The sequence below is a fragment of the Aotus nancymaae genome, unplaced genomic scaffold, assembly GCF_030222135.1.
Source record: "Aotus nancymaae isolate 86718 unplaced genomic scaffold, 86718_ANA_hifiasm-v0.15.2.pri h1tg000081l, whole genome shotgun sequence".
Taxonomy (NCBI): domain Eukaryota; kingdom Metazoa; phylum Chordata; class Mammalia; order Primates; family Aotidae; genus Aotus; species Aotus nancymaae.
Window position 1 is genome coordinate 3,220,482 of NW_026988496.1, and position 15,211 is coordinate 3,235,692.

The 15,211-nt window shown below is 39.2% G+C and overlaps 1 protein-coding gene across 8 annotated transcripts in view; it reads right to left on the reverse strand.

Annotated features, from left to right (window-relative positions):
* EDA (ectodysplasin A) overlaps positions 1-14,976 on the reverse strand; it is a 419,967-nt gene extending 404,991 nt beyond the window's left edge. For 7 of the 8 annotated variants that reach the window (XM_064368911.1, XM_064368910.1, XM_012460823.2 and 4 more), the window contains exon 1: positions 14,578-14,976. In XM_064368911.1, coding sequence (XP_064224981.1) covers positions 14,578-14,976 — 399 coding nt within the window. Of the gene's footprint in view, positions 1-10,316; positions 10,350-14,577 lie in introns of those variants that run through there. The other variant, XM_012460824.2, reaches the window with a different exon arrangement.
* Positions 14,977-15,211: the final 235 nt, after the last annotated feature.

Sequence of the window (15,211 nt, forward strand, 5' to 3'; positions counted from 1 at the left end):
GAACATATGTTTGCAATTAATTTAGGTATATGCCTAGGAGTGGAATTGCTGGGTCATATTATAACTCTATGTTAACTTATTGAGGAACTAACAAACTGTTTTACAAAACAGCCGAATCATTTTACATTTCCACTAGCAATGTATGAGAGTTCCTATTTCTCTACATCTCCACTTCTTATTATCTTTTTCATTATAGGCAGTCTAGTGGGTGTGAAATGTTATCTCTCACCATGGTTTTAATTTAAATTTCTGTAATGGATAATAATGTTGAACATGTCTGCATGTATTTAATTAGCCATTTGTACATCTTCATTTGTGGTAAAATATCTGTTCATTTCTCTTGTCTAGTTTTTTGTTTGGTTTGTCTTATTATTATATTCGAAGAGTCCTTTGTAAATTTCTTTGAATATAAGTTCTTTATCAGATGTGTTTTCCAAAGATTTTCGCCTAGTCTGTTGCATTTCTTTTCATTTTTTAAGGTTTTTTTTTTTTTTTCTGGAAAACGAAAGTTTCTCTCCAAAATGGTTCATTTCTTTTTTGGACTATGTGTTTGGTGTCATATCTAAGAAATCTTTGCTCTCCAAGATCTTGAAGATTTTCTATATTTTCTTTTTTATTTTATTTTATTTTATTTTATTTTTTTTATTGCATTTTAGGTTTTGGGGTACATGTGAAAAACATGCAAGATTGTTGCATAGGTGCATACGTGGCAGTGTGATTTGCCGCCTTCCTCCCCTTCACCTATATGTGGCATTTCTCCCCATGCTATCTCTCCCCAACTCCCCAACCCCCACTGTCCCCCCCACTCCTCCCCAACAGACCCCAGTGTATAGTGCTCCCCTCCCTGTGTCCATGTGTTCCCATTGTTCAACACCCGTCTATGAGTGAGAACATGCGGTGTTTGATTTTGTGCTCTTGTGTCAGTTTGCTGAGAATGATGGTTTCCAGGTTCATCCATGTCCCTACAAAGGACGCGAACTCATCGTTTTTGATGGCTGCATAATATTCCATGGTGTATATGTGCCACATTTTTCCTGTCCAGTCTATCATCGATGGGCATTTGGGTTGGTTCCAGGTCTTTGCTATTGTAAACTGTGCTGCAATGAACATTCGTGTGCATGTGTCCTTATAGTAGAACGATTTATAATCCTTTGGATATATACCCAGTAACGGGATTGCTGGGTCAAATGGAATTTCTATTTCTAGGTCCTTGAGGAATCACCACACTGTCTTCCACAATGGTTGAACTAATTTACACTCCCACCAACAGTGTAAAAGTGTTCCTATTTCTCCACATCCTCTCCAGCATCTGTTGTCTCCAGATTTTTTAATGACTGCCGTTCTAACTGGCGTGAGATGGTATCTCAATGTAGTTTTGATTTGCATTTCTCTAATGACCAGTGATGATGAGCATTTTTTCATATGCTTGTTGGCCTCATGTATGTCTTCTTTTGTAAAGTATCTGTTCATATCCTTTGCCCATTTTTGAATGGGCTTGTTTGTTTTTTTCTTGTAAATCTGTTTTAGTTCGTTGTAAATTCTGGATATCAGCCCTTTGTCAGATGGGTAGGCTGCAAAAATTTTTTCCCATTCTGTTGGTTGCCGATTCACTCTATTGACTGTTTCTTTCGCCATGCAGAAGCTGTGAAGTTTGATTAGGTCCCATTTGTCTATTTTGGTTTTTGTTGCCAATGCTTTTGGTGTTTTGGTCATGAAGTTCTTGCCTACGCCTATGTCCTGAATGGTTTTGCCTAGGTTTCCTTCTAGGGTTTTTATGGTGTTAGGTCTTATGTTTAAGTCTTTAATCCATCTGGAGTCAATTTTACTGTAAGGTGTCAGGAAGGGGTCCAGTTTCTGCTTTCTGCATATGGCTAGCCAGTTTTCCCAACACCACTTATTAAACAGGGAATCCTTTCCCCATTGCTTGTTTTTATCAGGTTTGTCAAAGATCGGATGGTTGTAGATATGTTGTGTTGCCTCTGACGCCTCTGTTCTGTTCCATTGGTCTATATCTATGTTTTGGTACCAGTACCATGCTGTTTTGATTACTGTAGCCTTGTAGTATAGTTTGATGTCCGGTAGTGTGATGCCTCTCGCTTTGTTCTTTTTGCTTAGAATTGACTTGGCTATGCGGGCTCTCTTTTGGTTCCATATGAAGTTTAAGGTGGTTTTTTCCAGTTCTGTGAAGAAGGTCATTGGTAGCTTGATGGGGATAGTGTTGAATCTGTAAATTACTTTGGGCAGTATGGCCTTTTTCACGATATTGATTCTACCTAACCATGAACATGGAATGTTTCTCCATCTGTTTGTGTCCTCTCTTATTTCGTTGAGCAGTGGTTTGTAGTTCTCCTTGAAGAGGTCCTTTACGTTCCTTGTTAGTTGTATTCCTAGGTATTTTATTCTCTTTGTAGCAATTGTGAATGGCAGTTCATTCTTGATTTGGCTCTCTTTAAGTCTGTTATTGGTGTATAGAAATGCTTGTGATTTTTGCACATTGATTTTGTATCCTGAGACTTTGCTGAAGTTGCTTATCAGTTTCAGGAGATTTCGGGCTGAGATGATGGGGTCTTCTAGATATACATTCATGTCGTCTGCAAATAGAGACAATTTGACTTCCTCCTTTCCTAATTAAATACCGTTTATTTCTTTTTCTTTCCTATTTGCTCTGGCTAGAACTTCCAGTACTATATTGAATAGGAGTGGTGAGAGAGGGCATCCTTGTCTAGTGCCAGATTTCAAAGGGAATGCTTCTAGTTTTTGCCCATTCAGTATGATATTGGCTGTAGGTTTGCTGTAAATAGCTTTTATTATTTTGAGATACGTTCCGTCGATACCTAGTTTATTGAGGGTTTTTAGCATAAGGGGTTGTTGAATTTTGTCGAAGGCCTTCTCTGCATCAATTGAGATAATCATGTGGTTTTTGTCTTTGGTTCTGTTTATGTGGTGAATTACATTTATAGACTTGCATATATTGAACCAGCCTTGCATCCCCGGGATGAATCCTACTTGTTCATGGTGGATAAGCTTTTTGATGTGCTGTTGTAATCGGCTTGCCAGTATTTTATTGAAGATTTTTGCATGTATATTCATCATGGATATTGGCCTGTAGTTTTCTTTTCTTGTTGAGTCTCTGCCGGGTTTTGGTATCAGGATGATGTTGGTCTCATAAAATGATTTGGGAAGGATTCCCTCTTTTTGGATTATTTGGAAGAGTTTCAGAAGGAATGGTACCAGTTCCTCTTTGTATGTCTGGTAGAATTCGGCTGTGAACCCATCTGGACCTGGGGTTTTTTTGGGTGGTAGGCTCTTAATTGCTGCCTTGACTTCAGACCTTGTTATTGGTCTATTCAGGGTTTCGACTTCTTCCTGGTTTAGGCTTGGGAGGAAGCAACTGTCCAGGAATCTATCCATTTCTTCCAGGTTTTCTAGTTTATGTGCATAGAGTTGTTTGTAATAATCTCTGATGATGATTTGAATTTCTGTGGAATCTGTGGTGATATCCCCTGTATCATTTTTTATTGCATCTATTTGGTTATTCTATCTTTTCTTTTTCATTAATCTGGCTAGTGGTCTGTCTATTTTGTTGATCTTTTCAAAAAACTAGCTCCTCGATTTATTGATTTCTTGAAGGGTTTTTCGTGTCTCTATCTCCTTCAATTCTGCTTTGATCTTAGTTATTTCTTGTCTTCTGCTAGGTTTTGAGTTTTTTTGATCTTCTTCCTCTAGCTCTTTCAATTTTGACGATAGGGTGTCAATTTTAGATCTCTCCTTGCTTCTCATGTGGGCACTTATTGCTATATATTTTCCTCTAGAGACTGCTTTAAATGTGTCCCAGAGATTCTGGTATATGGTGTCTTCATTCTCGTTGGTTTCGAAGAACATCTTTATTTCTGCCTTCATTTCATTGTTTATCCAGTCAACATTCAGGAGAAAGTTGTTCATTTTCCATGACGCTGTGTGGTTCTGGGTTGGTTTCTGAATTCTGAGTTCTAACTTGATTGCACTGTGGTCTGAGAGACTGTTTGTTATGGTTTCCGTTCTTTTGCATTTGCTGAGGAGTGATTTACTTCCAATTATGTGGTCAATTTTAGAGTAGGTATGATGTGGTGCTGAGAAGAATGTATATTCTGTGGATTTGGGGTAGAGAGTTCTGTAAATGTCTATTAGGTTTGCTTGGTCCAGGTCTGAGTTCAAGTCCTGGATATCCTTGTTAATTTTCTGTCTCGTTGATCTGTCTAATATTGACAATGGTGTGTTGAAGTCTCCCACTATTATTGTGTGGGAGTCTAAGTCTCTTTGTAAGTCATTAAGAACTTGCCTTATGTATCTGGGTGCTCCTGTATTAGGTGCATATATATTTAGGATCATTAGCTCTTCTTGTTGCATTGATCCTTTTACCATTATATTTTCTTTTAAAAGCTTTATTGTTTTGGTACTTACATTTAAGCCTATGATCCATTTTGAGTTAATTTTTGGGGTATGGTGTCTAGTGAGTATGTAAGTTCATCTTTTTTGCATGTGGGTATCCAATTTTCCCAACACCATTTATGGAACAGGGTATGTTTTCCCCCCAATTAATCATCTTGGTACTTTTGTCAAAAATCAACTGATTATAAATGTAATAGTTTATTTTTGAACTCTCAATTCTGTTCCATTTATCCACATGCCTGTCCTTATGCCAGCACCACACTGTATTGATAACAGTAGCTTCATACAAACTAGGTTTTCTTATACCTGAATGTACCACGTTCTCTTTCATCTCTAGGCCTTTGCACTTGCTGTTCCTACTGCCTACAACAGTCTTATCCTAGATAATTCTCATTTACTTATTAGGTTTAAGCTCAGAAGATGCTTTGTCAAGAACATGTTCCTTGATTTCAAAAGTCTTGGTCAGGTACTCCTCCTTAGTGCTCTAGATCATCCTATGATTAACCCTACCACTGCTTTATGAAATTTTATTATATATGCCTGTTCACTTGTCTGTATGCTCCACAATGGCAGGAATCCCCTCTAATCCGTTCAATAGCTGCATCTCCATTGTTTTGTACAGTGCATCATACACAGGAGATGATCAATAAACATTTGTTGAAGAAATGAGAAGCTGATTCTGCTTCTAGTAATGGAAGCAGAAGTAATTTGGGCCAAATTTCTGGCTTAAAAAAACACAAGAAAATTGGGGCAAGATATAAATGACATATTTTGAAGATATCTGAGATGTAACAAAGTAATGCAGTATTATAAAGCCAAAATGCAGGATAAAAAGAAAACTGAGAGAGGTTCCTAAAGTCATTGACTGACAGAGTAGAGTCAACTGGGAGAAAGAGAGAGAGAGAGGAGCTTCTGACATACTCATGAAGCTACAAGAACAAAAATTGGAATTGAGGACCCTTCAAAGAGGGAGAACTCCAGTGGGGGAGGGGAACGAGCTTTGGGTTTCAAATTAGAAGGCATAATTACTAAAAGGAAGGGTAAGTCAACCTTCAATTGGATTGAAGGGCAGCTTTAAATTATCTCAGTCTCATATTGAATTAAGGTGATGTGGGATTGCTAGTTTCTCTAACAACATGCCAGAAGTGAGTATAAATCCTTTTTACATAAAGATAAAAATAAATGAGGCCTTAAACCATCTCTACTATAATTTTTCACATATAATGTCTACCATTCAATCAAAACTAACCAGAAAAAAGGCAAAGTAATAGAAAATTAAGACTAACAATAGACAATAGAAACATATCCTCAAGGATTGAAATAATGAGTAATCAAATGAAGATTTTCACATAATTATGGTCAGTATGTTAAAAGATAATTGAATGTGAATTTTGGCAGAGAACCAAAAACTATTTTATAAAGAGAACCAAATGAAAATTCTAAAAATAAAAAACATGACAAATAATATTAAGAACTCAATGAGTGAGTTTAAAGGGAGATTAGACAAAGCTGAAGACAGAATTAATGAATTGGAAGATAAGTCACAGGAAAATATCCAGAATGGAATATTATAAAAATAATGCATCCATGTGTTCTTCTAGAATGTCTGTGATTTCATACAAATTTACATACAATTTACATACAAATCTTTATTCCATCTGGAATTTATATTGGTATAAGAGGCGAGATAAGGATCCAGTTTTACTGTCATTTTTTGAACCCCCAAAATGGCAAGCCAGTAAATCCCATTACCACTTATTGAATTAATCTATCTTTTATGGGACATCTTTAAATAGAAACTTCTCCATGCACATTTTAAATGATTCAGTTGATACAAGTTCTATATATGGTTTATAAAATTCCTATTTAAAACATGGTTCCAGAAATAGCTATATGATTGCAGACAGTTATTTAACCCCTCTGGGTCTGTTTCTCCACATGTAAAAAAAGAGACAGCAGTATCTACCTTGCATTATTCTTGTGGAGATCTTTTTTAAATAAAGTATGTAGATGCATCTATCTTAAAAAAAGAAAAAAGAAAAAGAAAAGAAAATACCCAGAATAAAGTTCAGAGAGAAAAAAAAGGATAGAATATAGAGAAAAGTGTATAACAGACATAAATGATGCTGAGAAAAAAACAGGTCTGCTGTGGTCTGAATGTTTGGGTTCCCCCCAAAATTTATATGTTGAAATTTAATCACCAGTGAGATGGTATTCGAAGATGAGGCTTTTAGAGGGCAATTAAATAATGAGGGCAGAGCCTTTGTAAATGAGATTAGTGTCCTTATAAAACAGGTCCAAGGAAGTGTATTCACCCCTTCCATCATGTGAGGATGGAGCAAGAGTGTGTCATTCTATGGATCAGGAAAAGGGCACTCACCAAACAATGAATCTGCTGGGCATGTTCATGGATTAGTAAACTGAATACTATAAAATGATGAGTTCCCTCTAAATTGTTTTTTAGATTCAATGCAATCCCAATAAAACTCCCAGCACCTTTATATTTTTTTCTTTCCTGTGGAACATGACAAGCTGTTTCTAAATGCAAAGGGCTAAGAATATCCAAGATACTTTTAAATAAGAGGAACAAGGTGGAAGAACTTGCTTTAGCAGATAATAATAAAGTCCAATGATTAAGACTGTGGTAGTGATGCAATGGCAAAGAGACCAACAGAATAGAATAAACAGTTAAGAAACAATCTTGCACATATACAGGCACATGATTTATGACAAAGGTGACACTGTAGAGAACTGGGGGAAAGATGATCCTTATAATTAATGGCACTGGATCAATTGGATATCTATATTGCTTAAAATGAAGCATAAGAGAAATGTAAATCAAAACCACATTGAGATACCATCTCACGCCAGTTAGAATGGCGATCATTAAAAAATCTGGAGACAACAGATGCTGGAGAGGATGTGGAGAAATAGGAACACTTTTACACTGTTGGTGGGAGTGTAAATTAGTTCAACCATTGTGGAAGACAGTGTGGCGATTCCTCAAGGACCTAGAAATAGAAATTCCATTTGACCCAGCAATCCCATTACTGGGTATATACCCAAAGGATTATAAATCGTTCTACTATAAGGACACATGCACACGTATGTTCACTGTGGTACTGTTTACAATAGCAAAGACCTGGAACCAACCCAAATGCCCATCGATGATAGACTGGACAGGGAAAATGTGGCACATATACACCATGGAATACTATCAGCCATAAAAAACGATGAGTTTGTGTCCTTTGTAGGGACATGGATGAATCTGGAAACCATCATTCTCAGCAAACTGACACAAGAACAGAAAAAGCAAACACCGCATGTTCTCACTCATCGGCGGGTATTGAACAATGAGAACACATGGACACAGGGAGGGGAGCATCACACACTGGGGTCTGTTGGGGGGGAATAGGGGAGGGACAGCAGGGGGGATAGGGAGGTTGGGCAGGGATAACATCGGGAGAAACGCCAGATATAGGTAATGGGGGGATAGAGGCAGCAAACCACATTGCCATGTATGTACCTATGCAACAATCCTGCATGTTCTGCATATGTACCCCAGAACCTAAAGTGCAATAAAACATATATTAATAATAATAATAATAATATTTTTTTTTAAAAAATGAAGCTTAGGGCCGGGAATGGTGGCTCATGCCTGTAATCCCAGCATTTTGGAAGGCCAAGGCGGGTGGATCACCTGAGGTCAGGTATTTGAGACCAGCCTAAGATGGTGAAACCCCGTCTCTACTAAAAATACAAAATATTAGCCAGGCTGGTGGTGTGCACCTGTAATCCCAGCTACTTCAGAGGCTGAGGCAGGAGAATCACTTGAATTAAGGAGGCAGAGGTTGCAGTGAATTGAAATTGTGGCATTGCACTCCAACCTGGGCAACAAGAGTGAAACTCTGTCTCAGAAAAACAAAAAAATGAAGCTTAGTTTCTGTACCTTAGTAATCTTAGTATACATAAAAAATTGATTCGAAGTGGAGTATAGACATAAATGTAAATATCAAAAACATAAAGCTTCTAGAAGATAATGTGGGAGAATCTCTACTATTTCAAGGTAAGAAAATATTTCTTAAATGGGGCACAGAAAACACTACCCACAAAGGAAAATACTGAAAAATTAAACGCATTGAAATTAAAACCTTCTGTTCATTAAAGGATACCACAAAGAAAGGTAAATCACAGATTTGGGAATGGCTTACAACATAAAAAATACAAAAATACTTCATATTTAGAGTATATAAAGAATTTCTACAAATCTATAAGGACAGACAAATTGATAGAAAAATGGACAAACAACTTGTATAGGCACTTCACAGAAGATATGCAAATACATAATAAACATGAAAAGGAACAGAACCTCATCAGTCTTCTGAGAAATGCCAATTAATATCACCAGATATTACTACAAACCCACCCACCAGAATGGCTATGGTTAAAAAGACTGGCAATACCAAGTATTAGTAAGAATATGAAACAACTGAAATTCTCATACGTTGCTGGTGAGAATGTAAATTGATACAATGACTAAGGAAAACTGTCATTATCAATAATGTGAAAAGTATGCATCCCCCATGACCCAGCAATTTCAATCCTAGGTATACACACAATAGAAATTCAAGTATATGTAACCAAAAGATATACACAATAATATTCATAACATCAGCATCTGTAATAGCCCCAGACTGGAAACAATCCACAAATTCATTGAAAATAGAATGATTAAACGGTGGCATATTCAAGCAATGAAATCATGTACAAAAATACAAATAAATGGCTGGGCATGCTGGTTCACACCTGTAATCCCAGCACTTTGGTACACTGAGGTGGGAGGTTTTCTTGAGGCCAGGAGTTCAAGACCAGCCTGGGCAACATAAAGAGATCCTGTCTCCACAAAATATTAAAAATGAGCCGGGCATGGTGGCATGTGCCCAGGACCTAGCTACTCAGAAGGCTGAGGTTGGAAGATTACTTGAGCCTGGGAGGTCATGGCTGCAGTGAGCTGAGATCATGCCATTGCACTCCAGCCTGGGTGACAGCACAAGACCCTGTCTCACACACAAACAAAAATACAAATAAAAAACTGCAGCCATGTGCAACAACCTGAATGGATGTCACAAAAACAATATTGAGCAAAAAACACCAGATACAAAACAATACACACTGTTTGATTTCATTTATATAAAGTTCAAAATGAACAAAACTAATGAACTAATCCAACTAGCACTATGTCAGGCACTGTGGAGAAAGGTAAAAAACTAATCTATGATGTTAGAACTTGAGAGAGTGAGGCAGATACAGTGATAACAATAGGGTGTAAGTAGGAGTAGTGGCATCTAATAATGTTCTATTTCTTGACCTGGGTTCTGGTGACATGAGTATATTCACTTTGAAATGATTCATCAAATTGTACAAATATGATTTGTATATTTTTCTGTATGTGAGTTATTCTTCAAAGAAATAATGTTTAATGAAAGAAATAAAATGAAAAGCTAAGTGCTGAGTATTTACAGAGGAGTCAGATAAAATGGTCCTCTACAGGCAAGGTGGTTTCCCTTGGTAATGTTTTTGGGAATTAAATGGCTTCAGAGGTTCTCTACTATAAAGAGATCTTCTCTGTAAGGTAGTTATAGATAAATTACAGATTATTTTTTCACAAGGTCTAAGACAGAATGAAATATATGAGACTAAAAGCAAATAAAACAAAACATCGAACAATATATTACATGAAGCTTTTTGCACCATGTTAGAGAGAAGGTGTGAAACTGGGAGACTGACCACGTGGTTAAAGCTCATCTCCATTTCACTTTCTAATTATTCTAGAAATCAGAGAAACATTTCCAGTGGAACTATTTACTCACCTAAGCATAGTTGACAGGTCACAGGCTTAGCAAGACCTGAGGAAAACAGGCCTGTTATATAAAGAGAAAATGTCTGTTTTACATAAATACCTCCAAAGTCTCAAAATAATATTCAACTCAACAAGTATTTGAGTACAGTAACTGTAACTAGCACTGTATCAGGCATTGTAGAGAAAGACAAAAATGAAGTCAGATTTCTGAGGTGCTCTAATATAAAGACATAAAATGTATTTAAAAACAACAACAGCAATAACAACTAAAGAATGATTCTAAGACAAGATATGGTGGGTGGGCTGCAACAGAATTAGTGAGAGAGAAAATGGGATGGGTATAATGAAGCAAGTTCATCAAAAGTCTTTAATGTCACACTAAAGCCTGTATTTAAATCCACAATAAAGGTATTTTATCCAGATCTTACCTCTCTAAAAAAAAAATCCTTGGATTTATTCATTGTGCTCACCTTGAATCACCTTGAATGATTCCTAGTTATGTTCTTGATCCAAGAGCCTTAACACAGGTAATGTCAACTCTGGATACACTAATGGTCTATCTAGATATGTCAAGCAATGTTTTGTAGAACTTTAAGGTTGACATCTATGACATCACTTCAAATACTTAGGAACAAACTGCAAATAGCCCTAACAGTTCTAAAATCCATATTGATTTACCCATAATTTTAACTATTACTTGAGACAATAAGTTGAATAACATACTACCTTTATTTGCCTCCCCTTGAAAATAATTTTTCAAACATTAAAAAGTATCCAATTGTGTCTGGCACAGCAGGCTTTCTATTTATTGAACTGGATTATTAAGTTGTACCAATATATTAACCATACTCATCTTGCTCATGGTTTGGTAGACTTTGATCATATTCCTCCTTCAAACTCTTTCTATCCAGACTGAAAAACCAACTAGAAAATTCCTCCATCCTTTTGATCAATTTAATGGGGTTTCTGGGGACTTTTATCAGCTGTTAGGCTTTTCTTGAGAAGCAACCACCAGAATTTCCTGTCCGATTGTAGAAGTTAATCTGCTTTTGATCTTGTACATAGAAAAAAATAAGTGTTTTGTTTTGTTGTTTTTGAGACCCTTCCTGATGATATCCACTACGTTCTTGGCCTTTTAGTACTACAATCACAACTGGAACAACATCTCCACAAACGATCAACAGTGATTTTTATTTTTTTTTTACTCTGGCAATCATATTACTGTATGTTGTCCTAATTCAGACACAAATGAGATGTCCCTTGCTCTTGAGATAATCTCCACCAACTATTCAGATAAATCTGCAGCTACTTAGTTGCTCCCACTGAAGTAGATGGTTAATTACAGAAGGTCTGATGTGACTCTCTCACTTTATCATCAGCAAGTGTGTCCCCATGGGGGAGACTTTTCTAACATTTCACATGGAGAACTGTGCTGATCTCTGTGCTCTGTATCCTACCTGCCCTAACTTCCTTGTGTGCCCTGCTTAAAAAGTTTTTAAATTGAGAGATGATACACATACATCTACAGTGATTTCTAGATCCCTTTCTTGAGTCATAACTGAGAGCCTAGAGCCCATCATCTCATAAACATGGATAGATTTACTTTTGCCTACCTGCATGAAGTGTCTCTGACTGTTCTGCTCACTTGGTCTCATGAGAACTTCCTGCAGCTTATTCTCATCAGGTTGCCTTCACTCCTTGCAGATAAACTGGTAAGAAACCTGAATGTACTGCCTGTTGAAGGGTGTATATTTTTATCTTTCTTCCTCTCCATCCAAGACTTGCTATAACAGCAGTTGTTTGTGTTGAAAAACTAAAATACAGAAATATGACCTACGTGCCCAAATCCCACAAGGCTGTTTACTTGCTTATTTACCGAATCAGAATCTGTCAGCACAATGTAGAATTCTGAGTGTCAACAGACACAATTAAATGTCCCTATAAAGCCAGCAGAGGGTGCACCAGGGCACTAGAAATTTTGCCCAAGCTTGTAGCAGTATTAATTTAATACCCAATCAACTTTTTAAAAAAACTTATTTTTGTATACTAAAACTAATATACCAGATAAGATAAACTTAAGTTGAATAATTTAAAATAAACAAGTTGAATTTGGGCTAAAATTCCTTCAAAGTATACTCCAAATCTGAAAGTGAAGTTCAGGAAGAACAAGGAATATATGGTTAAACTTAGTATGGTCAAAATACAGGTAGAGTAGAACAAAATGATGCAGATCTGAGCCCTCTACTTTGTAAAAGTTCTAATATGGAGCTCCATCTTGCTCCCTCAAAAAAGGTCCCAGGAGGTAGTTGGGGGAATGGGCAATGAACTGGGAATTAAGAGAGTAACTTTCATCCCAGTTTTGACTCTAGTTATGTGACCTTAGGCAAGTCACTTTCCCTTTAGGGCCTATGTTTCCCAGGGGAATCAAACAAAATGAACTCGTATAAGCCCTTCATAACTCTAGGAAATGGATTCCAATTGATGTCAACAAATGTAAAGAGCTAGTATCCTTGCTTCTATTGCTCAAAAATATTAAAACAGAAAGAATAAAGGACAGAAGATAGGAAGCTGTGTTTAAACCTAAACAGAACTATTTTAGTGCCACACAAAGGGCAGGTAACTAAATGCCATTACAGACCTGGAAGAGTTTTATGTCATCAGAGAAGCCCTAGAGTACAGCTGTTCTGCTAATCCTCAGTCTATAAACATGGCTCTGACCATTCGGAATGACAAAAAGTCTTGGCCACCATTTGACTGAAGAAGTTTAATTCTTTCATCTTTTCACAGAATATCAATGTTCAGCTGCTAAATATTTCTACTGGGCATTGGGGTGTGGGGGAGTGGCAGTAGATAAATAAAGGAGTCAGAATCCTAGTTAATTATCGTTTAGCTACAGTGTTTAAAGTTTCAAGTATGAGAAGCATGTCTGCTGATTCTCTTCTTTGATAAGCTGTTATATAAATTGAAGTGTGCTAGCAAGACATTTTAAGGCTCAGGGCAACTTTACAATGCACATAGTTGGGTTTTTTTTGTTGTTGTTGTTGTTGTTTGTTTGTTTTAAGTATCAGTCCTAACATTACACTATTATCCTGAATGTGATGTCTTTATCAAGTGTACCACTTTAGATGGGAGGTCAAAGTGGCAGAAATAATGTTTACAGAGTTGTGACAATGACTCTGGATGTGGCAATAAATATAGAAGGCTTGGGTCCCTCACCTCAAGGAACTTATTTGTACAACTTGCTCTCTTCCCTAAGAGGTACAATTTTACTATTATTCTTTAGCCACCTCAAAAGGATCATTGGATGCTTCTCCTAAGTTTCACATATGGCAACTAAGACAATATTTACGTTAAGTGTACTAAATTTACTTGAATAAAGAGCTAGAAAGAGTAGAAAACAAACACCAAAGTTAATAATTTGGTAATAAGGGCACAAACACCATAAAGATTGCAAAAATAAACAAAACAAAACAAAAAACCCCAAACTGCTCTTGGGGTACTAGTCCTGAATAATTATTCCATTGGCAGATTCCTGTTCTCAAGCTAGCAGTAAAAGCACTTCCCATCCGCCCTTCCCACTGCACACCTACCCCGCTTAAGAATCAGAACCGGCATGCAAAGGGTGAGTTTTACTTCCATAGATTTTTTAAATTGCTGTTCAGAAGTTGTCTAGCAAGACGGCATATTTCTACCAGAATTCCTCAGGGGCGCTGATCCTCACCAGAACGCCGAGGACAATCAGTCTCAAATTGCAGGTAAGTGTGAACAAGCCCACGTTCTGGTCAGCACACAAGGACCCGCGATGAAAATGCGGTTAAAAGTTGTTTCAACGGGCAGGCGTGGAGCAGTTACTACAGCTGTTTACAGCTCCAACTCCAAAGGGGAGCCTGCTGGTTCTGGCATCAGCTCTGGACACGAAAAAACAAGCACCGCGGGCAGAGAACCTCATCAGGAGCAGAAGAGCCAAGCCGTTAGTCGGCAGGGGGGCAGCACAGGCACCTCCTCGACGGGAGCGTCGCCAACTTTTCCCGAGGCAGCCCGCAGCCAGGGGCGGCGGGCGCGCGCTAGACTTTCCAACTCAAGGGGTCCCCAGGGAGTCTGGATTAGCTGGGCCAGGGACCGAAGACAACCTGCCTTGGGCAACCTCTCCCCTGCTCGCCTGGCCCCTCCCTGGTCCTGCCCTCTAAATTGGGTCGAGGTGGCAGAGTGCTCCCAGGCGCCTTTGGTGGAGGGCCCTCGCCCTACCCGCGAGGGGAGGGGGCTGCCGCCGCCCCTACTAGGTTACTCACCTGGTGCCCGTCCTGGGAGTCAGAGGAGAGTGAGGCTTCTCCCGGTTCCAACGGCGGCTGCTGCTGAGGTGACGGCTGCCCAAGGTGACGGGTGATGGGGCTGTCAGGGTCGAGGCCACCGGGGCTGCTTAGGGTGCCAGAGGTGCCAGGGGTGCCCGGGCCGCCAAGGCGGGACTGGGCTCCCCGTTCCCGCCGCAACTCCGAGCGCAACTCTAGGTAGCAGCACAACGTCAGCAGGTGGAGGGCCAGCGAGAGGCCAAAGAAACCCAGGAAGAGCCGGCAGCTGTTCCCTTCGCCCGCCCGGGCATGGGCCCCGCGACAGCCGCAGCCCTGGCTTCCCCGCTCCCGCGGCGCTGCCGCGGGCAGGGATCCCCTGCGCTCCACCTCCGGGTAGCCCATGGCCTCCAGAGACACCCACTCTCTTGAGGCCCGGGAGCCGCTGCGTCTGCCTCAGCCGTTCACGACCTCTGACAGGCGGCTACTGTCCTGCCATCGGCTGGGGGCTGCAGGGACCCGTTCCTGCGCGACGGTGGCTGGGCGGGACGGAGCAGGGAGCAGCCGCATGTGCAGCTCCACTCCGAGGGGTGGGAAAGGGAGGAGGAGGGGCGGGAGAGAGGGGAGGCTCGGCCCGCCG